Source organism: Penaeus japonicus, unplaced genomic scaffold (assembly GCF_977035675.1).
Source record: "Penaeus japonicus unplaced genomic scaffold, GWHDUDI00000001_assembly GWHDUDI00000019, whole genome shotgun sequence".
Classification (NCBI taxonomy): domain Eukaryota; kingdom Metazoa; phylum Arthropoda; class Malacostraca; order Decapoda; family Penaeidae; genus Penaeus; species Penaeus japonicus.
This window is the reverse complement of record NW_028234421.1, coordinates 19,452,594-19,477,593: the sequence shown is the minus strand read 5'-3', so window position 1 is coordinate 19,477,593 and position 25,000 is coordinate 19,452,594. Positions and strand designations below refer to the sequence as shown.

At 47.7% G+C, this 25,000-nt stretch overlaps 1 protein-coding gene across 2 annotated transcripts in view; it reads right to left on the bottom strand.

Moving 5' to 3' along the window:
• The window catches only part of LOC122262922 (Adenylate cyclase 3), a 278,836-nt gene that overhangs the window by 11,670 nt on the left and 242,166 nt on the right, over window positions 1-25,000 (bottom strand). For both annotated transcript variants that reach the window (XM_086547495.1, XM_086547494.1), the window contains exons 11-12: window positions 6,231-6,392; window positions 5,281-5,368 (exon numbers count right to left, since the gene is read on the bottom strand). In XM_086547495.1, coding sequence (XP_086403621.1) covers window positions 5,281-5,368; window positions 6,231-6,392 — 250 coding nt within the window. The remainder of the gene's footprint in view (window positions 1-5,280; window positions 5,369-6,230; window positions 6,393-25,000) is intronic.

The window sequence follows — 25,000 nt, the reverse complement described above, 5'->3', positions numbered from 1 at the left end:
ACGCGTCAGTTCCAAAAGGATCCCCACTCATATTGACATTCTGTCAGTCTGTCAGCACGGGCTTACTGACAAAGTGACAGAAGGTGGGAGGGGGGGGCAGCCCGTGACGGAAATGGCCACAAGACAAAGTCGCAAGCTCTCAAGGTGTAGAACGGAAGCTGCGGGACAGGTGGAAGACAGAAGAACTTCCTCCTCAGCCAACTGGTATATGAATGACACGAAGGATGATCACCAGACTTTCTATGGGATGATCTCGAGGGGCATTTAGAGGCGGCTCCGGTCGAGGACATTCTCCGTAGGATGAAACGTGACATGATCGGTGCTACTGCGACCATAGCAGTGCGCCAGATACTATCCTAGTGCACTGCATCCACGAGTGCACTACAAACTTTCTCTTCTCTACTTTAGGTCTCCGTCTTTTCAACCTCTTCTCTCTCTTTCATCCACTACCTACTCTCTCTATATATTTTCTACCTTTTCCTTTCTCTCTCTTTCTCCCTTTCCTCCCTCTCTTTCTTCCCCTATCCTCCTCTCTCTCTGCCTTGCCTTTTCTCCCTCTTCCTATCCCCATATCTATCTTCCTTCTCTCCAATCTCTATCTCTCCTTATCCCCTCTTTCTCTTCCTTCTCTTTTTATCCTTCCCCATCTCCTCTTTCTCTTCTCCTCCTCCCCTCCACCCTCTCTGTATCTCTCCCTATTCCTCCTGTCTTTTTCCTCCTCCTCTCCACTCTCTCTCTATCTTTCCCCATCCCATCTCTCTCTTCCCCCGTCTGCTTTATTTTCCCTCCTCCTTCTATTCAGCATCCCTGTGTGTAGGTGTTGGCAGGCCTGTACACACCACCGCTGCGACGTCCGATCCTGACGCAACGAAAACAAATAAATAAATAAAACATATAATTGAACAATAGCGTAACCCATAGATGTATTAGAAATAAACACTTGTCGACATAAATTCGTTCTTACTGTGGCTGTGTCTTATCATGTCTATGTACACATTACTGGGTTTGCTTTTGTGGTTAGAAACAAATATCTTGATGACATGAGTTTCCCCGAACCTATTCAATAATCAGTTAGCAATTTGGAAAAGCTGAAACAGTGAGCAACTAGACACTAACCAGTTCAATCCTGCATTTGGCTGAAGAGGTAGGGAATCTACGAACTCTGAGGCTGATTCCTTTACTTATTTTCCAAATGATCTTTCTAGCATTTTGCGAAGGAATACCTTTAATATCTTGAACTTTAATACGAGACTTGTACCTATGAATACTCATCATTATCTTGATTTATATTCTCTTCTTACGAAAGAGAAACCATACTGGACGATAATATTAGAACACCAAACAGTCTATCTAGGTATAACATGTCAACACCAGAATCGAGACGGAGAGGGAGTCTGTGTATACGTCGCTACTCAGTTCAGTAAATGCATCCCTTGTTTCACAGAGGATTTCCTAGAATGTGTACGTGTAGAAATGCAACATTCCCGAGGTACATTTTTGATTCGTTTTCTGTATAGACCCCCGACGGCGATTCGTTTCATAATGCGGTGAACTTTCTAATTGATGAAATAGCTATCAAGAACTATTGTGAAAATATTTGATTGCGGCGAATGGAATATTGACTTGATCTAGGCAAATGATACTCCCTCGATAAATGATTTCATTTCTGATATGCAGAACAATTGTGATGCAAGATATCAATGGTGGGGGGAGGGGGGGGGAATGTAGCCTCAAACAATGATTTTACGTTTTTAGTTAAAAGAAAAAAGAATATCGGAAAGAAAATCATCTAAATAAAGCCTGGATATAAGCAAAAGGAGTAGAGGAAACTGAAATTAGACGCTTTATTTGGACTAAATCAAGTGCATATGCATCTCACAAATACAATTATTAGACCAGTCTCTTTCATGAAACAATTTCCTCTCGTATTTCTGAGGGGGGGGGGGAGGACGGGGAAGAGGAGGAAGGTAGAGGAAAAGGAGGAGGAAGAGGAAGAGGAGGAGGTAGAGGTTCCCTTCCCCCTCTCCCCCTTCACTCTCTTTCCTTCCCCCTCTCTCTCCTTCCCTCCCCCCCTCTCTCTTTCCCTCCCCCTCTCTCTCCTTTCCTCTCTCTCTCCTCTTCTCCCACTTCTCTCCCCCTCTCATCCTCCTTCTCTCCCCCTCTCCTCTCCTCTCTCTCTCCTTTCCTCCCCTCTCTCTCCTTTCCTCCCCCTCTCTCTCCTTCCCTGCCTCCTCTCCCTCCTTCTCCTAATCCATAACTACGAAAATGGTATCACTCCCTCCGCCCTACTTCCTTTATATGTAGTAACGATAATACAAGAAATTTCGTCACCAGAGGCAGCAATGATGGTTCTGCCGGTGGCGTAAACAAAGTGAACTCCCTTTAGCACAGCCATTTGCGCGAAATATAATGGAAAACGAAATAGAACTGAAAGACTCGAACATGGTATGAGGGTATAAGTGTACACGCAACCCTTTATTTTTCCTTTAAGCTTTGAAAAAAGTTAATCGGGATAAAGAACATCAGTTTCCACGTGTACTCTTGAGATGTTCCTCTCATAGGGAAAGCAGGTCCCCCGTAGCTAAATGAAGAAGAGGAAGAAAGAAAAAAGAAGATGAAGGACGTCTAGGCGATACTTCTTAGAAAGAGGAGGAGGAGGAGGAAGAAAGAGGAGGAAGAGGCACTCCAAAAGACCGGAATTACCTTCCAGTTCAGATTAGGGCATGACCATAACGTCCCGCTTTCTTTCATTTTTTTTAATGGGGTGCAGGTATTTTACAGCGGTATGCGTTGGGTAGTGCACGTAACCATGCGTCTTTTTTTTGCGTGTGAATAGAAGTAGAAGTTAATGAAGATACTTCACGACGAGAGCCGACGTACTTAACCAGAGAGGGTTACTTTCCGCAGAAAAAAAGCCCCAAGCAGGGTGTAGAAATAACCACGTTCCTGAATGAAGCAACATGTGAAAGCAAAGGCGGGAAGACGATCACAAAGGACAAGAGAGAAGGGGAGTGGAGGGCGAAGTAATGAGAAAGGAAGAGAAGAGGCAAAAGAATAGGGGCCATAAGAAGAAGGACCTGAAAGGGGCCTTCGAGGACAGGAACGCGACCTTCTCACGCTGGACACTGTGGATGGGGAGGGAGGGAGGGGAGGGGAGGGGAGAGGAGGGGAAGGGAGGAAGAAGAGTAGGAAGAGAGGGAGGGAAAGGGAGGGAAGGGGAGGGGGTGGATGAAGAAGAGGAGAGGGAGGGGAAGGGAGGGAAGGGGGAGAGGAAGCAGAGGAGGGAACGACAAGAGTAGAAGGAAGATGGAAAGAAGGACGGGAGAGGAAGACTAAGCGGAGAGAGAGTGAGTGAGTGAGTGAGAGAGAATGAGAGAATGAGAGAGAGAATGAGAGAGAGAATGAGAGAGAGAATGAGAGAGAGAATGAGAGAGAGAGAGAGAGAGAGAGAGAGAGAGAGAGAGAGAGAGAGAGAGAGAGAGAGAGAGAGAGAGAGAGAGAGAGAGAGAGAGAGAGAGAGAGAGAGAGAGAGAGAGAGAGAGAGAGAGAGAGAAAGAGAGAGAGAGAATGAATAGCCACCATTTCTAGCATAAAAGGGCAAAGTGCTCTTACAGTGATTCCCTTTCCATTACAGGGAACTTTGCGTTTCCTAGAAAAGACTAAGACTAAGCCATATTGGGACACGCGCTTTGTAAGCATTTTCTTTGCTTCGGTGTTACTATACAAATATGAGGACAAACAAAAAGACAAATACGAATAAACACATAGAGATACATGCACATTACAGCACCACACACATTAATCACAAACACATTAATCGTATGTGCATAGACAGTCACACACACACACACACACACACACACACGCACGCGCGCGCGCACACAAACACAAATACACACACAAAACGCGTTCACGCTGACACATACTTAAACATGAACAGACACTCACACAAATACACAAATAGACGTGCGCGTTCACACACACACAACAAAGAAAAAAAGGCACGACACAGGTAGCGGTACAGTCGAGGACAAAATTTAGTGAACAAAATGGGTCTTTTGCTTCTCCTCTCCTGTTGCCTCTCCTGTTGCAAAGTCCTCAATGGCTCCGGTCTCAGGCTAATCGAGCGACCTTTCTTTTGGCTCCTTTCTGATTTCAGGCTTTGTGTGAAGCCATTATTTGCGCGTAAAAGTAAACACATCGCATTTTACGAAATACGAAATGGCTTGCGTCGTTTAATCTCGCCCGCTACCGGTTTGTTAGATCAGCTGTGGGAAATGCTATTGTTTACTGGAACATTTTCGTTATTACTACTGCTTCTTCTGCTAATACTGTGTCCCTCTGACGTTCACGACCACTTCCTCGGCAACCCTCCTCGTTGAGCGAAATGGAATGGGTCGTCTTAGGTAGTGTGTTCGTCGACTCAACACTGCAGACTCAGCAACCATGACTTTGTGAATTAATTTTCATAAAAAAGGTCTTATGGTTAATATCAAGCTTTATAACATGCAATGGGGAAAGTTCGCATGACCCCTAATGTTTCAAAGTTGAGTATCAGCATTTTCCAGACTCTAATATTTCCTACACGTATCATGGAAACAAAATCTAGGGCTTGACAGATATCTGAGCATTATATTTCAATGAATCCATATACATATTCATAAACACACACACACACACACTATACGTTTACATATAGCATGGACCTCATAGACCCGAACGCTCCGAGCTCAGCCTCGTCCAGAGCGGCGCGTCGGAAACTCGCGAACTGCCTTCCCGCGTCAGCCACCGGAGGACTCGGGGCCTTCACTGCACTCAAAGGGAACTTGGGATACCGGTAGTGAATATATATAAGGAGCTTGGCTATAGTTTTTGTTCTTATAGGACTTTAAATCTATCGGGAAGTATTATATATTAAAATGTACAATGGCCGCCCGATCAAACAATAATGGAATGGCAAGTGATCTGCGATGAATAAGTGAGACATAACATTCGATACTCAAAGAATACTGGGAATCAGTATCAGTTCTTCCGTGAGGGCGAAGGGAGTGCCACAGCGCAGCCAGCCACCTCAGAGCGACCTGCCCTCCAGTCTTCCCACGGAGGCCACGGAAACACTTTGCTTCCCTCCTCCTCCTCCAGTCATGGCCTCGAGGCACTGGGGACGGCGCCTCGCTTCGCCGGCCGCCTGAATCATTACACTGCTAGTTGGATCTTTGTACAAGACGCATAGGACATCGCCAAGGATACTTCCCAAGAGGAGCTTGGAGCCATACTCACCAGAGGGAAGGAGCGAGCAGCAGACACCGCCGCCATGGCCGTCAGGATGACCGCGCCCGCCAGCAGCACCCAGACGCCGCCGCCAGCTCTGTGGACCAATCATAAAACCGCTTATTCGCCTCTCTAACTTCTTATTGGCTGGAGTGCAAGCGACAAACACCTACACCTCACTCAAGCAAGACAGCTTTAAATTCCCGCCGCCCATGCATGGATCTCCCTCGGCTGCCACGGTGTATGAAGGAGGAGTGCCCGGGCGTTCGAACACTCGATTGCACAAACTATCCTTTCCACTTCGGAATGTGAGTGCAAATTAAACCCATAAACATAAGACTCCCACGGCCAGATGATGGTGGCCTTGCAATATCTGAATGAATGAGAATCGGCTGGTATCTTTACATATACTTTCAATATTGTCAAAAGGCAGCCCGTCACAAGTGGAAAGAGGGAAATCTCCAAAGCAAAGACCTGGAAGCAAAAAAGACCTGGGAAAGGTTTTGCTTTTGCTTGCGTTCTGCTTCCTCGTCACTGGGACTTTAGGCGTCCTTGCCTTTCCTAACTGCCCGTCGCTTTGTCTAGTTAGCTGTGCATTTATGGGTCTATTTGTCTACTTGGATGTCTGTCTATCTGCTTATCTCTTTGGTGTGCGTTTGTATGTATTTGTATGTGTATGCGTGTGTGTATGAATGTATGTGTGTGTATGTGTATGTGTATGTGTGTGTGTGTGTGTGTGTGTGTGTGTGTGTGTGTGTGTGTGTGTGTGTGTGTGTGTGTGTGTGTGTGTGTGTGTGTGTGTGTGTGTGTGTGTGTATGCGTGCGTGTCTGTTGAAAACAAAACATCGAAGGGAAACACAAGAAAACACACGAATAAACCGAAGGCCTTTTCGCTATATTGCTTCCTCAAGGTATAATGAAGAAGCAATATCGTGAGGGCGGGCGTCGGGCGGCCTCACCTGGGCAGGAGGACGAGCCTGGCGAGCGCGACGACGACGAGGACCAGCGGCACGCCCGTGGTGGCGGCGCCGCTGAAGGTCTCGCGGTGGTGGCGGTAGGCGTGCTCCGTCTTCTCGTCCTTGAAGCGCAGCGTCAGCGGCCGCGTCTGGCTCAGGAGGTCTCTGTGGGGGGAGCAGGCCGTCAGCGGAGGGGCCGTGAAGGCAGGGCGGGGGGGGGAGAGAGAGAGAGAGAGAGAGAGAGAGAGAGAGAGAGAGAGAGAGAGAGAGAGAGAGAGAGAGAGAGAGAGAGAGAGAGAGAGAGAGAGAGAGAGAGAGAGAGAGAGAGAGAGAGAGAGAGAGATCAGACAGACAGAGAGACAGATAGAGAGAGAGAGAGACAGATAGAGAGAGAGAGAGAGAGAGAGAGAGAGAGAGAGAGAGAGAGAGAGAGAGAGAGAGAGAGAGAGAGAGAGAGAGAGAGAGAGAGAGAGAGAGAGAGAGAGAGAGAGAGAGAGAGAGAGAGAGAGAGAGAGAGAGAGAGAGAGAGAGAGAGAGAGAGAGAAAGAGAGAAAGAGAGAGAGAAAAAAACGCACCATCCATTAATTTAAGACCACCAGAGCTAACATGAAAACACCAGAAAAACAGGCACCGCCCCCGACCCCTCAAATTCATGCAAGACAAACACGCACCTTCCCCAAACCAAGCATTAAAAGCAGATACCCGATTCTCTTCTGAGACCAGACCTACAAAACGACCCCTTCTCACTCACTTTCCCCCCATCGGCCCCCGCCCCCTCCCTCCCATTTCCCCCCTTCCCCTCCCTCCCCCCCTTCCATCCTCCTCCCCCCTCTCCCCGTCATTCCTCTCGCCGGAAGGAATACTTTGTGCAGGAGGGACGAGAATCCCTGATTAAATCTTTTGGGTGGAACAGCGGACCACCGCGCTCAAGTAAACGGCTCAGTGCGTATGCTGTGCTCCAGCCTATGCTGTTTCGTGTAGCGTGGGGTTGATGCTGTAGTGTGAGAGGTGTGCATAATGCACGGTGCGAATGATGATTTGTTAAAAGCCCAGTGCATAAAATACCGGTTGGACATATGACATCAAATAATGCATGATGTGTCTACAAAATGAAACATGTTTGCATGTAGAAACAAGTGTTAACTTGTTTTGCTTTCGACTTTGTTATTGCTTTATGATTTACGCACAGATACACACAGAGGAACGGAGAGAGAGGGTGAGAGAGAGAAGACAGGTAGGCAGGGGGAGGGGGATAGAGAGAGAGAGAGAGAGAGAGAGAGAGAGAGAGAGAGAGAGAGAGAGAGAGAGAGAGAGAGAGAGAGAGAGAGAGAGGAGAGAGAGAGAGAGGAGAGAGAGAGTGAGAGAGTGAGAGAGAGAGAGAGAGAGAGGGAGAGAGAGAGAGAGAGAGAGAGAGAGAGAGAGAGAGAGAGAGAGAGAGAAGGAGAAGAAGAAGAAGAAGAAGAGATAGAGAATGAGAGAGCAAGAGCAGAGGTAGACACAGAGACAGAAAGAGAGAATGAGAGAGCAAGAGGAGAGGTAGAGACAGAGATTGAAAGAAAGGAAATAAAAAAAAGAAAGATGAAATAAAAAAGAAAAGAGAAAAGAACAGAAAGAAAACGAAGAGAGAGAGATAAAAAAATGATGGAAAGAAAAAAAGACAGAGAGAGAGAAGGAAATTTGAAAGAAAGAAAGAAAGAGGGATCAATCTTCTTCCCTTCTCTCCTCCTTCAGCTTCCCTTCCCCTCGCCCCCTCGCCCCCTCGCCCCCTCACCCCCTCACCACCACTCTTCGCCGCAAAGCACAGTGGTCGGAAATAGCGCATTTGTGATCAGAAGTCTACGGCAACCAATTGAAGATTAGAGATATGTCTGTAATGTTAACATATATCTTGCATATCTCGTGTGAATAAAACAACAATACAAGACCTCAATTTTGCAGTGATTTTTATTTTTATTTTCATTCTAGATCTCTGCATAATAACGTCACCCGAATGAGACGACTTGAGCTGAAGTTTGACATATTGTTTGATATCAAATATATTGGTCTTGATAATCTCGTGAACATGCAAATTATGCAGTAGATTCATCGTCGTTATATCGTTCGTGCGTATCGCGTGGAGCAACATGTAGAACTAAACAGATGTTCTACGAAAAATAACAAAGTAACGGACATTCGCGACATTATAATTTGATACTGAATGAATCAAAGAGGAACATTATTTGTGAGTTCTTAATCCCAAATATATGTATACGATATACTATCAACAGTCCAATACCAAAATGACTGGCTCCAGATTGCAAACTCGCCTTTTAATCAACAAAATTGCAATACTCGACCATTGCCTCGGCTGAGTTAGGTCAAGCTTGTGAATGATGCAGCAACGGCGTCGGCGATGGTGTTGATATGGAGGGAGGGGGTGGGGTGGGGTGGGGGGGAAGGCAATATTTGGTGATGCCTAGAATGCTCCGCTATAAGTTGTTCCTCCATGGGATGCTTCTCTTGAGAGCGATCCAATATAGAATGCCCGCTATAAGATGCTCCTTTTCAGAATGCTTCACTTTAGGATGCCCACTATAGAATGCTCCTCAATAAGAATGCCATAGAAAGCTCCACTGAATATTCACGCAGTCTGAGAGGCATTTATTCTAAGCTCCACCACTATAGGCTTCAAACTCGGCTCCCCCACCCCCCCGCCGTGGCTCCTCCCCCTCTCCCCCTTCCCCTTCCCCCCAGGTGAGCGTAGTGACCCGGATGAGCTACTCAGGCTTGATGGCCGATGGTTCGTCTGAGGCGTGTCCATCTTATCTTCTTTTCCAGACTGGGAGGATTCCTACTGCGATACGACGTAGGCGGAGAGCAGACTGAGAGATGACTGAGAGCAGACTGAGACATAACTGAGAGCAGACTGAGGCGACAGATATCTTAGACAGATGAAGCAGTACTGAACATAAACTGAGAGCAGACTGAGAGCAGGACTAGAGGACATTAACTGAGAGCAGAATGAGAGGATAACTGGAGGCAGACTGAGGCAGATGAGACTTTAACTGAGAGCAGACTGAGAGCAGACTGAGAGATGACTGAGAGCAGACTGAGAGATAACTGAGAGCAGACTGAGAGCAGACTGAGACATAACTGAGAGCAGACTGAGAGCAGACTGAGACATAACTGAGAGCAGACTGAGAGATAACTGAGAGCAGACTGAGAGCAGACTGAGAGATAACTGAGAGCAGACTGAGAGATGACTGAGAGATAACTGAGAGCAGACTGAGAGATGACTGAGAGATAACTGAGAGCAGACTGAGAGATGACTGAGAGCAGACTGAGAGATAACTGAGAGATGACTGAGAGCAGACTGAGAGATAACTGAGAGCAGACTGAGAGATAACTGAGAGCAGACTGAGAGATGACTGAGAGCAGACTGAGAGATGACTGAGAGCAGACTGAGAGATAACTGAGAGCAGACTGAGAGCAGACTGAGAGATGACTGAGAGCAGACTGAGAGATGACTGAGAGCAGACTGAGAGATGACTGAGAGCAGACTGAGAGATGACTGAGAGCAGACTGAGAGATGACTGAGAGCAGACTGAGAGATAACTGAGAGCAGACTGAGAGCAGACTGAGAGATAACTGAGAGCAGACTGAGAGATAACTGAGAGATGACTGAGAGATGACCCAGAGCAGACTGAGAGCAGACTGAGAGATGACTGAGAACAGACTGAGAGCAGACTGAGAGATAACTGAGAGCAGACTGAGAGCAGACTGAGAGATGACTGAGAGCAGACTGAGAGATAACTGAGAGATGACTGAGAGCAGACTGAGAGATAACTGAGAGCAGACTGAGAGATAACTGAGAGCAGACTGAGAGATGACTGAGAGCAGACTGAGAGATGACTGAGAGCAGACTGAGAGATAACTGAGAGCAGACTGAGAGATGACTGAGAGCAGACTGAGAGATAACTGAGAGCAGACTGAGAGCAGACTGAGAGATGACTCAGACTGAGAGATAACTGAGAGATGACTGAGAGCAGACTGAGAGATAACTGAGAGCAGACTGAGAGATGACCCAGAGCAGACTGAGAGCAGACTGAGAGATGACTGAGAACAGACTGAGAGCAGACTGAGAGATAACTGAGAGCAGACTGAGAGCAGACTGAGAGATGACTGAGAACAGACTGAGAGCAGACTGAGAGATAACTGAGAGCAGACTGAGCCAGATGAGATAACTGAGAGCAAGACTGTTGAGACGACTGAGAGCAGATGAGAGATAAACTGAGAGAGATGAGAGCCGTCCTCGCTCGCCTCGCTACTGAGAGGCAGACTGAGAGAGACTGTGAGCAGACTGAGAGGGATAACTGAGAGCAAGGACTGAAGGATAACTGAGTGCAGACTGTGGAGACGATTGAGAGCACGATGAGAGATGATGAGAGCCCCAGGGGATGGAGCAAAAAAATCTGGTGATGAACCAGAGCAGGATGATGAGGCGGTGAGAGATGACTGAGAGACAGAGAATACTGAGAGCAGACCAGAGAGCAGACAGAAGCATAACTGAGAGATAACTGAGAGCAGACTGAGAGCAGACTGAGAGATAAGAGCAGGAGAGGATGATCTGAGAGCAGACTGGAGAGTATTATGAGGCAGACTGAGAGATAACTGAGAGCAGACTGAGAGATAACTGAGAGCAGACTGTGAGACGACTGAGAGCAGACTGAGAGATGACTGAGAGCAGACTGAGAGCAAACTGAGAGATGACCCAGAGCAGACTGAGAGCAGGCTGAGAGATGACTGAGAGCAGACTGAGAGATAACTGAGAGCAGACTGAGAGATAACTGAGAGCAGACTGAGAGATGACTGAGAGCAGACTGAGAGCAGACTGAGAGATAACTGAGAGCAGACTGAGAGATGACTGAGAGCAGACTGAGAGATAACTGAGAGCAGACTGAGAGATGACTGAGAGCAGACTGAGAGATGACTGAGAGCAGACTGAGAGATGACTGAGAGCAGACTGAGATGCAGACTGAGAGATAACTGATTGCAGACTGAGAGATGACTAGATCATACTGAGAGATAACGAGAGGCAGAAGAGAGATGACTGGAGAGCAACATGGTGAGACGACTGAGAGCAACTGGAGAGATAACTGAGACCAGACTGAAGAGCAAACAGAGAGATAACTGAAGACAGACTGAGAGATGACTGAGAGCAACTGAAGATGACGTGAGAGCCAGACTGGAGATAACAGAGAGCAACTGAGAGCAGATGTAGGACGACTTGCGAGCAGACTGAAGATAATGAGAGCAGAATGAGAGAGACCTGAGAGCAGACCTGAGAGATGGACTGAGAGCAGACTGAGAGATGATGAGAGCAGGCCTGAGAGATAACTGAGAGCAGACTGAGAGGATGACTGGCTAGTTGCAGACTGAGAGCAACTGAGAGCAGGACTGAGAGATGACTGAGAGCAGCACTGAAGCAAACTGAGAGATCGCTGAGAGCAGCTGGGATAAACTGAGAGCAGACGTGTGAGACGACTGAGTGCAGAATGAGCGATCACTGAGTGCAGCTGAGAGAGCTGGAGCAGACTGAGAGATAACTGAGAGCAGACTGAGAGATGATGAGAGAGACTGAGAGCTAACCTGGAGAGCAGACTGAGAGAGACTGAGCATAACTGGAGCAGGACTGCGAGATAACTGAGAGCAGTACTGAGAGATAACTGGAGAGCAGGGACTGATGAAGCTGACTGAGTGATAATGAGAGCAGACTGAGATAACTGTGAGAATGTCTGTGAGCGACTGAGGATTGGACCCCAGAGCAGACTGAGAGATGACTGAGAGCAGACTGAGAGATAACTGAGAGCAGACTGAGAGATAACTGAGAGCAGACTGAGAGATGACTGAGAGCAGACTGAGAGATAACTGAGAGCAGACTGAGAGATGACTGAGAGCAGACTGAGAGATGACTGAGAGCAGACTGAGAGATAACTGAGAGCAGACTGTGAGACGACTGAGAGCAACGAGAGATGACTGAGAGCAGACTGAGAGATAACTGAGAGCAACTTGAAACGGATGAGAGATGATGAGAGCAGGGATCTGAGAGATAACTGAGAGCAGACTGAGAGATAATGAGAGCAGACTGAAGAGATACGATGAGAGCAGACTGAGAGATAATGGAGATCAGACTGAGAGCAGCTGAGGAGAGATGAGAGATAACTGTGGCCGTCTGAGAGTGATAGAGAGCGATGAGAGTACTGAGAGAGTCTGAAGCAGGTTGAGACATAATGAGGTCAGGGACGAGAGGATAAATGAGAGCAGGACTGAGAGTTAACTGAGAGCAGACTGAGAGCAGTAGGGAGGAGCTAACTGAGAGCAGACTGTGATAATGAGAGATGACTTGAGAGCGGATGTGAGAAGTCCGAGAAGGATCAGAGCAGATGCTGAGAACAGATGGTGTGATGAGAGATAACTGAGAGCAGACTGAGAAACAGGATGAGGCTGACTGACGAGATAATGAGCGCAGATGAGAGCAAGATGAGAGCTAACTGAAGAGGCAGACTGAGAGATGACTGGAGCAGATGAGAGTAAAATGAGAGAGACATGAGAGATGACTGAGAGCAGACTGAAGAATAACTTAGAGCAACTGAGAGATGACTGAGAGCATCTGAGAGATAGAGTTGGTACTGAGTAGATAAACTGAGAGATGACTGAGAGAGCAGATGCTGCTCTGTAACTCTGAGCCTCCACTGCTCCTGAGCTCAAGAGCTACAATTTTCGTCAGTGAAAAACCCCAAACTCTGGAGACACTGAGAGATGACTGAGAGCAGACTGAGAGATAACTGAGAGCAGACTGTGAGACGACTGAGAGCAGACTGAGAGATAACTGAGAGCAGACTGAGAGCAGACTGAGAGCAGACTGAGAGATAACTGAGAGCAGACTGAGAGATGACTGAGAGCAGACTGAGAGATAACTGAGAGCAGACTGAGAGCAGACTGAGACATAACTGAGAGCAGACTGAGAGATAACTGAGAGCAGACTGAGAGATAACTGAGAGCAGACTGAGAGCAGACTGAGAGATAACTGAGAGCAGACTGAGATAACTGAGAGATGACTGAGAGCAGACTGAGAGATGACCCAGAGCAGACTGAGAGCAGACTGAGAACAGACTGAGAGCAGACTGAGAGATAACTGAGAGCAGACTGAGAACAGACTGAGAGCAGACTGAGAGATAACTGAGAGCAGACTGAGAGCAGACTGAGAGATAACTGAGAGCAGACTGAGAGATGACTGAGAGCAGACTGAGAGATAACTGAGAGCAGACTGAGAGATGACTGAGAGCAGACTGAGAGATGACTGAGAGATAACTGAGAGATGACTGAGAGCAGACTGAGAGATGACCCAGAGCAGACTGAGAGCAGACTGAGAGCAGACTGAGAGATGACTGAGAGATAACTACGAGCAGACAGAGATGACTGAGAGCAGACTGAGAGATGACTGAGAGCAGACTGAGAGATGACCCAGAGCAGACTGAGAGCAGACTGAGAGATGACTGAGAGATAACTACGAGCAGACAGAGATAACTGAGAGCAGACTGAGAGATGACCCAGAGCAGACTGAGAGCAGACTGATAGATGACTGAGAGCAGACTGAGAGCAAACTGAGAGATGACCCAGAGCAGACTGAGAGCAGGCTGAGAGATGACTGAGAGCAGACTGAGAGATGACTGAGAGATAACTACGAGCAGACAGAGATGACTGAGAGCAGACTGAGAGATAACTGAGAGCAGACTGAGAGATGACCCAGAGCAGACTGAGAGATAACTACGAGCAGACAGAGATGACTGAGAGCAGACTGAGAGATGACTGAGAGATAACTACGAGCAGACAGAGATGACTGAGAGCAGACTGAGAGATGACTGAGAGCAGACTGAGAGATGACCCAGAGCAGACTGAGAGATGACTGACAGCAGACTGAGAGCAGACTGAGAGCAGACTGAGAGATGACCCAGAGCAGACTGAGAGCAGACTGAGAGCAAACTGAGAGATGACCCAGAGCAGACTGAGAGATGACTGAGAGCAGACTGAGAGATGACTGAGAGCAGACTGAGAGATGACTGAGAGCAGACTGAGAGATGACTGAGAACAAACTGAGAGATGACCCAGAGCAGACTGAGAGCAGACTGAGAGATGACCCAGAGCAGACTGAGAGATAACTGAGAGCAGACTGAGAGATGACCCAGAGCAGACTGAGAGCAGACTGAGAGATGACTGAGAGCAGACTGAGAGATGACTGAGAGCAGACTGTCAGACGACTGAGAGATGACTGAGAGCAGACTGTCAGACGACTGAGAGATGACTGAGAGAAGACTGTCAGACGACTGAGAGCAGACTGAGAGCAGACTGTGAGACGACTGAGAGCAGACTGAGAGACGACTGAGAGATGACAGAGCAGACTGAGAGATGACCCAGAGCAGACTGAGAGATGACTGAGAGGAGACTGAGAAATGACTGAGAGATGACCCAGAGCAGACTGAGAGCAGACTGAGAGATGACCCAGAGCAGACTGAGAGATGACTGAGAGCAGACTGTCAGACGACTGAGAGATGACTGAGAGAAGACTGTCAGACGACTGAGAGCAGACTGTGAGACGACTGAGAGACGACTGAGAGCAGACTGAGAGATGACTGAGAGCAGACTGAGAGATGACCCAGAGCAGACTGAGAGATGACTGAGAGGAGACTGAGAAATGACCGAGAGATGACTGAGAGCAGACTGAGAGATGACCCAGAGCAGACTGAGAGATGACTGAGAACAGACTGAGAGATGACCCAGAGCAGACTGAGAGATGACCCAGAGCAGACTGTCAGACGACTGAGAGATGACTGAGAGAAGACTGTCAGACGACTGAGAGCAGACTGAGAGCAGACTGTGAGACGACTGAGAGCAGACTGAGAGATGACTGAGAGCAGACTGAGAGATGACTGAGAGCAGACTGTGAGACGACTGAGAGATAACTGAGAGCAGACTGAGAGCGCCGAATCCATGAGATGAGAGTCAGTATTAGAGTTCCAAAAAAATCGATTTAATCTGTGGCTTCAATTAGTATAATTTTACTCTTCTAAAATTTCGGCATCACTTCATACATCCACACACTCACGTACATACATACATACATACATACATACATACATAGAGACAGACACACACACACACAAGTATATGTATATACATACATACATACATATATATATATATATATATATATATATATATATATATATATATATATATATATATATATATATATATATATATATATACACATATATATATTCATATTTGTGTGTGTGTGTATTTGTATATGTATGTGTGTGTGTGTGTGTGTGTGTGTGTGTGTGTGTGTGTGTGTGTGTATGTGTATGTGTGTGTTTGCGTATGAGAAAACCCGCAGCGCCCGCGCACCCGGCACAGGCCGATCCCGCAACCAAATGCAAAATCCTATAGATGCTCAGGCAATGCGAAACAAGTTACCACTTACGCCGCTCACGTGGAGCCAAAGTTTTACAACTAATTACGCACAGCCATACAGCTCGTCGAGTAATTAGGCGAAACCCCGCAACCAATTAGAAATTAAAAGTTGTACAGCCAACTGAAGAAAACTAAAAAGGTTTTAGAAAGTAATATTGCAATATTGCCAAGAATCTCTCCGAGACATATTTTTCCGGACGCCATTCAAGATGCGTGTCTTTCCTCTTGCTTCCTCTTTCCTAAAAGGATAAAGCGACCGATGAAATGATACGACCCGCTCTCCTCTTCCTCTCGCTCTCTCGCTCTTTTGCTCTCTCGCTCTTTCACTCTCTTTCTAATTCGTTCTCTCACTTTCTAACTCTTTCGCTCTCTAACACTCTCGCTCTTTGGCTCTCTAAATCTCTCGCACTTTCGCTCTCTCACTCTCTTTCTCATTCGTTTTCTCACTCTCTATCTCTTTCGCTCTCTAACTCTTCTGCTCTCTCACTCTCTTTCTCCTTCGTTCTGTCACTCTCTAACTCTCTCACTCCCTATCCCTATCGCTCCTTAACCCTTTCACCCTCTCGCCCTCTCGCTCTCTCTCCCTCTCGACGCGCGCCGCCCCCCGAAGCCTGTTAATGGAGTGATTAGCATAACCGAAGCAGCACGAGACCTATTAGACGGAGGCGAGCGATCCCCTGCTCCTCATGGCCGCCGGATTTCACAATGGAAGGATTTGCATGAGGCACCGGTGGGCGTGCATGACCTTCCCGGCTGACACTCGCGCCTCGCATGACAACGGAACGCCAGGCCCGATGCGCCCATGCGAGCTGTGAAGGGGGCGGGGCGGGGGAGGGCGCGCTGAGTGGCACGGCTTCAGGCGCAGAGGAAAGAAAGAAAGAGATAGGCAGAGAGAGAAGGGGAAGGGACTGGGAGAGAGGAAGAGGGAGAGAGGGAAGGGGAAGGGACAGGGAGAGAGAAAGAAGGAGAGGGAGATGACCTCACACAAGTTAGGAGTTTATCTAGCAGCATTTTATAAAATCCTTTTTTTCTAAATTTCTCTGAGCATTGCATGTATAAATATGCTTTGCAAAATAGCACATTCAGTTGCTCACTCTCTACTGAAGCTGATTTAATCCGCGGCGTGTGAAGTGCAGGTGAGGGGGACGCACACTCGACCTCAGTAATGGGTCAAGGTCAGATGAAGGAGGGAAGAGACGGAAGGAAGAGAGGGAGAGGGAGAGGGAGAGGGAGAGGGAGAGGGAGAGGGAGAGAGAGAGAGAGAGAGAGAGAGAGAGAGAGAGAGAGAGAGAGAGAGAGAGAGAGAGAGAGAGAGAGAGAGAGAGAAGGAGAAGAAGAAGAAGAAGAGATAGAGAATGAGAGAGCAAGAGCAGAGGTAGACACAGAGACAGAAAGAGAGAATGAGAGAGCAAGAGGAGAGGTAGAGACAGAGATTGAAAGAAAGGAAATAAAAAAAAGAAAGATGAAATAAAAAAGAAAAGAGAAAAGAACAGAAAGAAAACGAAGAGAGAGAGATAAAAAAATGATGGAAAGAAAAAAAAAGACAGAGAGAGAGAAGGAAATTTGAAGAAGAAAGAAAGAGGGATAATCTTCTTCCTTTCTCCTCCTTCAGCTTCCCTTTCTGCCCCTCCGCCCCTCGCCCCTTAGCCCCTCACACCATTTCGCCGCAAAGCACAGTGGTCGGAAATAGCGCATTTTGTGATCAAAGTCTCGGCAACAAGTGAGATTAGAAGATCTGTCTGTAATGTTAACATAATCTTGCATATCTCGTGTGAATAAAAAACAACAATACAGGACCTCAATTTTGCAGTGAATTTTTATTTTTATTTTCATTCTAGATCTCTGCATAATAACGTCACCCGAATGAGACGACTTGAGCTGAAGTTTGACATATTTTCGATATCAAATATATTGGTCTTGATAATTCCTGTGAACAATGCAAATTATGCAGTAGGATTCATCGTTCGTAATATCGGTTCGTGCGTTATCGCGTGGAGCAACATGTAAACTAACAGATGTTCTAGAAAAATAACAAGTAAGGACAACATTCGCGGGAATTATATTTTGATACGAATGAATCAAAGAGGCCATTATTGTGAGTTCTATCCCAAATATATTTATAGATATACTATCAAAGTCCAATACCAAAAATGACTGGCTCAGAATTGCAAACTCGCCTTTTAATCAACAAAATTGCAAATAATCGACCATTGCCCGGCTGAGTTAAGGTCAAAGTTGTGAATGATGATGCACGGCGTCGGCGATGGTGTTGATATGGAGGAGGGGGTGGGGTGGGGTGGAGGGGAAAGAGGCATATTTGGTGATGCCTAGAATGACTCCGCTATAAGTTGTTCCTCCATGGGGATGCTTTCTATTGAGAGCGATCAATATAGAATGCCCGCTATTAGATGCTCCTTTTCAGAGCTTCACTTTAGGGATGCCCACTATAGAATTTGATCTCAATAAGAAGGCCTTAGAAGCTCCATGAATATTCTCGCAGTCTGAGAGGCTTTTTCTAAGCTCACCCACTTTAGGCTTCATACTCGGCTCCCCACCCCCCCCGCGTGGCTCCTACCCTCTCCCCCCTCTCCCCCTTCCCCCCAGGTGAGCGTAGTGACCCGGATGAGCTACTCAGGCTTGATGGCCGATGGTTCGTCTGAGGCGTGTCCATCTTATCTTCTTTTCCAGACTGGGAGGATTCCTACTGCGATGCGACGTAGGCTGAGAGCAGACTGAGAGCAGACTGAGAGCAGACTGAGAGCAGACTGAGAGCAGACTGAGAGATGACTGAGAGCAGACTGAGAGATGACTGAGAGCAGACTGAGAGCAGACTGAGAGATAACTGAGAGCAGACTGAGAGATAACTGAGAGCAGACTGAGAGCAGACTGAGAGCAGACTGAGAGATAACTGAGAGCAGACTGAGAGATAACTGAGAGCAGACTGAGAGATGACTGAGAGCAGACTGAGAGATAACTGAGAGCAGACTGAGAGCAGACTGAGAGATGACTGAGAGCAGACTGAGAGATGACTGAGAGCAGACTGAGAGATAACTGAGAGCAGACTGAGAGATGACTGAGAGCAGACTGAGAGATAACTGAGAGCAGACTGAGAGATGACTGAGAGCAGACTGAGAGATGACTGAGAGATAACTGAGAGCAGACTGAGAGATGACTGAGAGCAGACTGAGAGATGACCCAGAGCAGACTGAGAGCAGACTGAGAGATAACTGAGAGCAGACTGAGAGCAGACTGAGAGATGACCCAGAGCAGACTGAGAGATGACCCAGAGCAGACTGAGAGCAGACTGAGAGATGACTGAGAGCAGACTGAGAGATGACCCAGAGCAGACTGAGAGATGACTGAGAGCAGACTGAGAGATGACTAAGAGATGACTGAGAGCAGACTGAGAGATGACTAAGAGATGACTGAGAGCAAGAGCTGGAGAGAGATGACTGAGTAGCATGACTGAGAGCGGAGAAGCTGAGAGATGGGACCCAGAGCCGAAGACTGAGGCGAGACAGACGAGAGGAGATGACCCAGAGCAGACTGAGAGCAGACTGAGAGATGACCCAGAGCAGACTGAGAGCAGACTGAGAGATGACCGAGAGCAGACTGAGAGATGACTGAGAGCAGACTGAGAGATGACTGAGAGCAGACTGAGAGATGACCCAGAGCAGACTGAGAGCAGACTGAGAGATGACCCAGAGCAGACTGAGAGCAGACTGAGAGATAACTGAGAGCAGACTGAGAGATGACCCAGAGCAGACTGAGAGATGACTGAGAGCAGACTGAGAGATAACTGAGAGCAGACTGAGAGATGACCCAGAGCAGACTGAGAGCAGACTGAGAGATGACTGAGAGCAGACTGAGAGATAACTGAGAGCAGACTGAGAGATGACTGAGAGCAGACTGAGAGCAGACTGAGAGATGAATGAGAGCAGACTGAGAGCAGACTGAGAGATGACCCAGAGCAGACTGAGAGGTGACTGAGAGCAGACTGTGAGACGACTGAGAGATGACTGAGAGAAGACTGTCAGACGACTGAGAGACGACTGAGAGCAGACTGAGAGACGACTGAGAGATGACAGAGCAGACTGAGAGATGACTGAGAGCAGACTGAGAGATGACCCAGAGCAGACTGAGAGGAGACTGAGAAATGACCCAGAGCAGACTGAGAGCAGACTGAGAGATGACCCAGAGCAGACTGAGAGCAGACTGAGAGATGACCGAGAGCAGACTGAGAGAAGCGTATGGAGAGCAGGATGAGAGATGACCCAGGAGCAGATGAGAGCCAGACTGAGAGATGACAGGCAGCCTGAGAGCCAGACTGGAAGAGATAACTGAGAGCAGCTGGAGAGATGACCAGATGGCAGACTGAGAGATGCTGAGGAGCAGAACTGAGAGGAAATAATGATGAGTCAGACGGGCGTGGAGCAGGGGAATGACCCAGAGCAGGGTGGTGCCTGAAGATGCAGGCTAGTCGATGTGAGGTGACTGTAGAGCAATGGACTGAAGAGATGACTCTGAGAGCAGATCTGAGAGATAATGAGAGCAGACATGAGAGATGACTGAGAGCAGACTGAGGAGCAGACGTGAGAGCACTGAATGAGAGCAGACTGAGAGCAGGAACTGAGAGCATATGTAGGCCAGAGGGCAGACTGAGAGGTGGACTGAGAGCATGGACTGGGTGAGACGACTAGGAGATGATGACTGAGATGGAAGTACGTGTCAGACGGACTGAGAGATGACTGAGGAGCAGACCTGAGAGCAGGAGCGGAGACTGCGTGCTGGTAGTGCAGGCACAGACTGAGAAGCAGATTAAAGAAGCAAGCTAACGATGAGAGACGACTGAGAGGGATGACAGAGCGAGCGACTTAGGAGCGAAGTGAATGGAACCGTGAGAGCGAGAGGGCTGAGAAGATGACCCAGAGCAGGGTCTGAGAGTCACGACTTGAAGAAATGGACCCAGAAGGCAAGGGACTGAGAGCAGGCAGACTGAGAGATGACCCCAGAAGCAACAAACAGGGACTGTGAGAGACTTGGGTGGGGGGGGGGGGGGGGGGGGGGTCCCAAGGGGGGGATGAACTGAGAGTCAAGACTGTCAGAACCACGACTGAGGAGATTAACTGACTTGTGAGAGAAGACTATGTGTCAGACGACTGAAGAGATGTACTGAGAGCAGACTTGATGTAGACGACTGAGAGTAGCGACTGAGAAGCAGACTGTGGGGAGAGTGCAGGCTGACCTTGAGAGATACAACTAGAGCAGACTGAGAGATGACTGAGAGCAGACTGAGAGATGACCTGAGAGATGACTGAGAGCAGACTGAGAGATGACTAAGAGATGACTGAGAGCAGACTGAGAGATGACTGAGAGATGACTGAGAGCAGACTGAGAGATGACCCAGAGCAGACTGAGAGATGACCCAGAGCAGACTGTCAGACGACTGAGAGATGACTGAGAGAAGACTGTCAGACGACTGAGAGATGACTGAGAGCAGACTGTGAGACGACTGAGAGCAGACTGAGAGACGACTGAGAGATGACTGAGAAAAGTCTGAGAGATGACTGAGAGCAGACTGAGAGCAGACTGTGAGACGACTGAGAGATGACTGAGAGCAGACTGAGAGCGCCGAATCCATGAGATGAGAGTCAGTATTGGAGTTCCACAAAAATCGATTTAATCTGTGGCTTCAATTAGTATAATTTTACTCTTCTAAAATTTCGGCATCACTTCATACATCCACACACTCACGTACATACATACATACATACATACATAGAGACAGACACACACACACACAAGTATATGTATATACATACATACATACATATATATATATATATATATATATATATATATATATATATATATATATATATATATATATATATATGTATATATACACATATATATATTCATATTTGTGTGTGTGTGTATTTGTATATGTATGTGTGTGTGTGTGTGTGTTTATATGTGTATGTGTGTGTGTGTATGTGTGTGTGTGTGTGTGTGTGTGTGTGTGTGTGTGTGTGTGTGTGTGTGTGTGTGTGTGTGTGTGTGTGTGTGTGTTGTGTGTGTGTAGTGTGTTGTGTGCGTGCTGTTGTTGTGTGTGTGTGTGTGTGTGTGTGTGTGTGTGTGTGTGTGTGTGTGTGTGTGTGTGTGTGTGTGTGTGTGTGTGTGTGTGTGTGTGTGTGTGTGTGTGTTTGCGTATGAAAAAAACCGCAGCGCCCGCGCACCCGGCACAGGCCGATCCCGCAACCAAATGCAAAATCCTATAGATGCTCAGGCAATGCGAAACAAGTTACCACTTACGCCGCTCACGTGGAGCCAAAGTTTTACAACTAATTACGCACAGCCATACAGCTCGTCGAGTAATTAGGCGAAACCCCGCAACCAATTAGAAATTAAAAGTTGTACAGCCAACTGAAGAAAACTAAAAAGGTTTTAGAAAGTAATATTGCAATATTGCCAAGAATCTCTCCGAGACATATTTTTCCGGACGCCATTCAAGATGCGTGTCTTTCCTCTTGCTTCCTCTTTCCTAAAAGGATAAAGCGACCGATGAAATGATACGACTCCCGGATCCACAGCTCTCTACATCACTCTTCCTCTCGCTCTACTCGCTCTTTTGCTCTCTCGCTTCTTTTTTCACTCTCTAGTTTTTCCATTCGTTCTCTCACTTTCTAACTCTTTCGGGGGGGGCGGCATATCTTCTAACACTCTCGCTCGTTTGGCTCTCTAAATCTCTCGCACTTTCGACATCTCTGACTCAAACACTCTCTTTCTCATTCAGTTTTCCTTGCTCACTCTCTATCTCTTTCGCTCTCTAAACCTCGAAATTTCATTCATCTTGACCAGTCTCTCTATTTCTTACTGGTTTTGCAGATTCTGCTACTTCCTATTATACATCATCTTCACCGGCCTTGCCGCATTTGGATTAATATTTTATTATTCTGCATTCTCTCACCGTCTCTTTCTCCTTCGTTTCTGTCAATCACTCTCTAACTCATGAACGTGGTCATCGGGTGTGTTGGCCGTGGACGACCTGCACTAGGCAGCACCTGGGGGGGGGCAGGGGGAAAAAGGACACAGCTCCCATCAACGAGAGATACTAAATCTCACTCCCTATCCCTATCGCTCCTTAACCCTTTCACCCTCTCGCCCTCTCGCTCTCTCTCCCTCTCGACGCGCGCCGCCCCCCGAAGCCTGTTAATGGAGTGATTAGCATAACCGAAGCAGCACGAGACCTATTAGACGGAGGCGAGCGATCCCCTGCTCCTCATGGCCGCCGGATTTCACAATGGAAGGATTTGCATGAGGCACCGGTGGGCGTGCATGACCTTCCCGGCTGACACTCGCGCCTCGCATGACAACGGAACGCCAGGCCCGATGCGCCCATGCGAGCTGTGAAGGGGGCGGGGCGGGGGAGGGCGCGCTGAGTGGCACGGCTTCAGGCGCAGAGGAAAGAATACTCAAGAACAACACAATCTAAAAGAAAGAAAGAGATACGGCCATGTCAGAGAGAGAGAGAAAGGGGAAGGGACTGGAGGTGTCAGAGAGGACAGAGGGGAAGAGAGGGTAAGGGGAGGGACAGGGGAGAGATAAAGAAGAAGAGAGGGAGAGGGGACTAGGGGGATAGGGTCAGGGGCGAGACGAGAAAGAGAAAGAGAGAGAGAGAGAAGAGGAAGGGACAGGGAGAGAGAAAGAGGAAGAAGGAGAAGGGGAAAGGACAGGGAGAGAGAAAGAGGGAGATCGAAAAGGGGAAGGGACAGGGAGAGAGAAAGAGAGAGACGGAGAAGGGGAAGGGACAGGGAGAGGGAGAGATGGAGATAGATAGATATAGAGAGAGAGAGGGAGAAAGAAAGAGGGAGAAGGGGATGGAGATGGAGGATGAGAGGGAGAGATGGAGATAGATAGATAGATAGATAGAGAGAGAGAGAGGGAGAAAGAAAGAGTGTGGAGGAAGAGTTGGCATGTGAGATAGATGGCGAGATGAAGAGAGAGGGGACATTCCGAGAGCGTTTTGTAGAGAGAGATGGAGATAGATAGAATAAGATAGAGTGAGAGAAAAGAGAGAGAGGGGAGAAGAAAGATAAGAGAGAAGGAGAGAGAGAGAGGTGGAGAGAGGATGGGGATGAGAGAGAGAGAGAGAGAGAGAGAGAGAGGTTGAGAGTCGAGAGAGAGGGAGAGAGAGATGAGACGAGAGAGTAGAGAGAGAGAGAGCAGAGAGAGAGAAGAGAGAGAGACTTGAGATGGAAGAGAGAGAGAGAAGAGAGAGAGAGAGAGAGAGAGAGAGAAAGAGAGAGAGAGAGTAAGTGAGAGAGAGAAGGAGAGAGAGAGAGAGAGAGAGAGAGAGAGAGAGAGAGAGAGAGAGAGAGAGAGAGAGAGAGAGAGAGAGAAAGAAGGAGAGAGAGGGAAAGACACAGTAGTTCATCCGTGACCCTCGCCTAGAGAGGACCTCAGCCTGACAGGAAGCCCTCGTCCCTACACGCGTTAACACGGTCCCAGCAAGACATCCCATCTATCCGGCCGAGCTGCATCATGCTTCTTCCCGTAATAAAGCGAGTGAAGCTGATCGCTAGTTTCCATGTTCCATTCAGTTGGCTGTAAAGGTGCTCTGGATAACCAAGCAGAGAGAGGGAGAGGAAGATTGAGAGATGGAGAGAAGAAGGAAGGGAGAGGAGAAGAGAGGGAGAGAGAGAGAGAGAGAGAGAGAGAGAGAGAGAGAGAGAGAGAGAGAGAGAGAGAGAGAGAGAGAAAGATGAAAAAAGGGAGAAGGTGAGAAGGAGAGATGGAGAGAGTGAAAGAGATGGAAAGAGGGAGAGAAGGTGAGAGGGAGAGATGTAGAGAGGAAGAGAAATAGAGAAGGAGAGGAGGAGGGAGGCGAGAGGTAGAGAAAGAGAGAGGGAGAAGGAGGGAGGGTAAGAGGGAGATAAAGAGGGAGGGAGAGAAGGGGAGAGGAAGAAAAGGAGAGAAGAAGAAGAAGAAGAGAGAGAGAGAGAGAGAGAGAGGGAAAGAGGGAGATAGATAGATAGATAGATAGAAAGAGGAAAGATAGAGAGAGAAAAGCGTTATCTGCAGAAAGAGAAAAACAACAGACAGGGTGTCAAAGGGAAACCAACCGACAAAGGTTATCTTTCACTTCCAATTCCGTCTTCCCTCGTTCCTCGCCTCCCCCCTCCCCCCCTCCCCCCACACCAACGTCCCCACGAAAAAAGGGAAAAGAAATAAATAAAAAAAGCAGGCAGCTGAGCAGG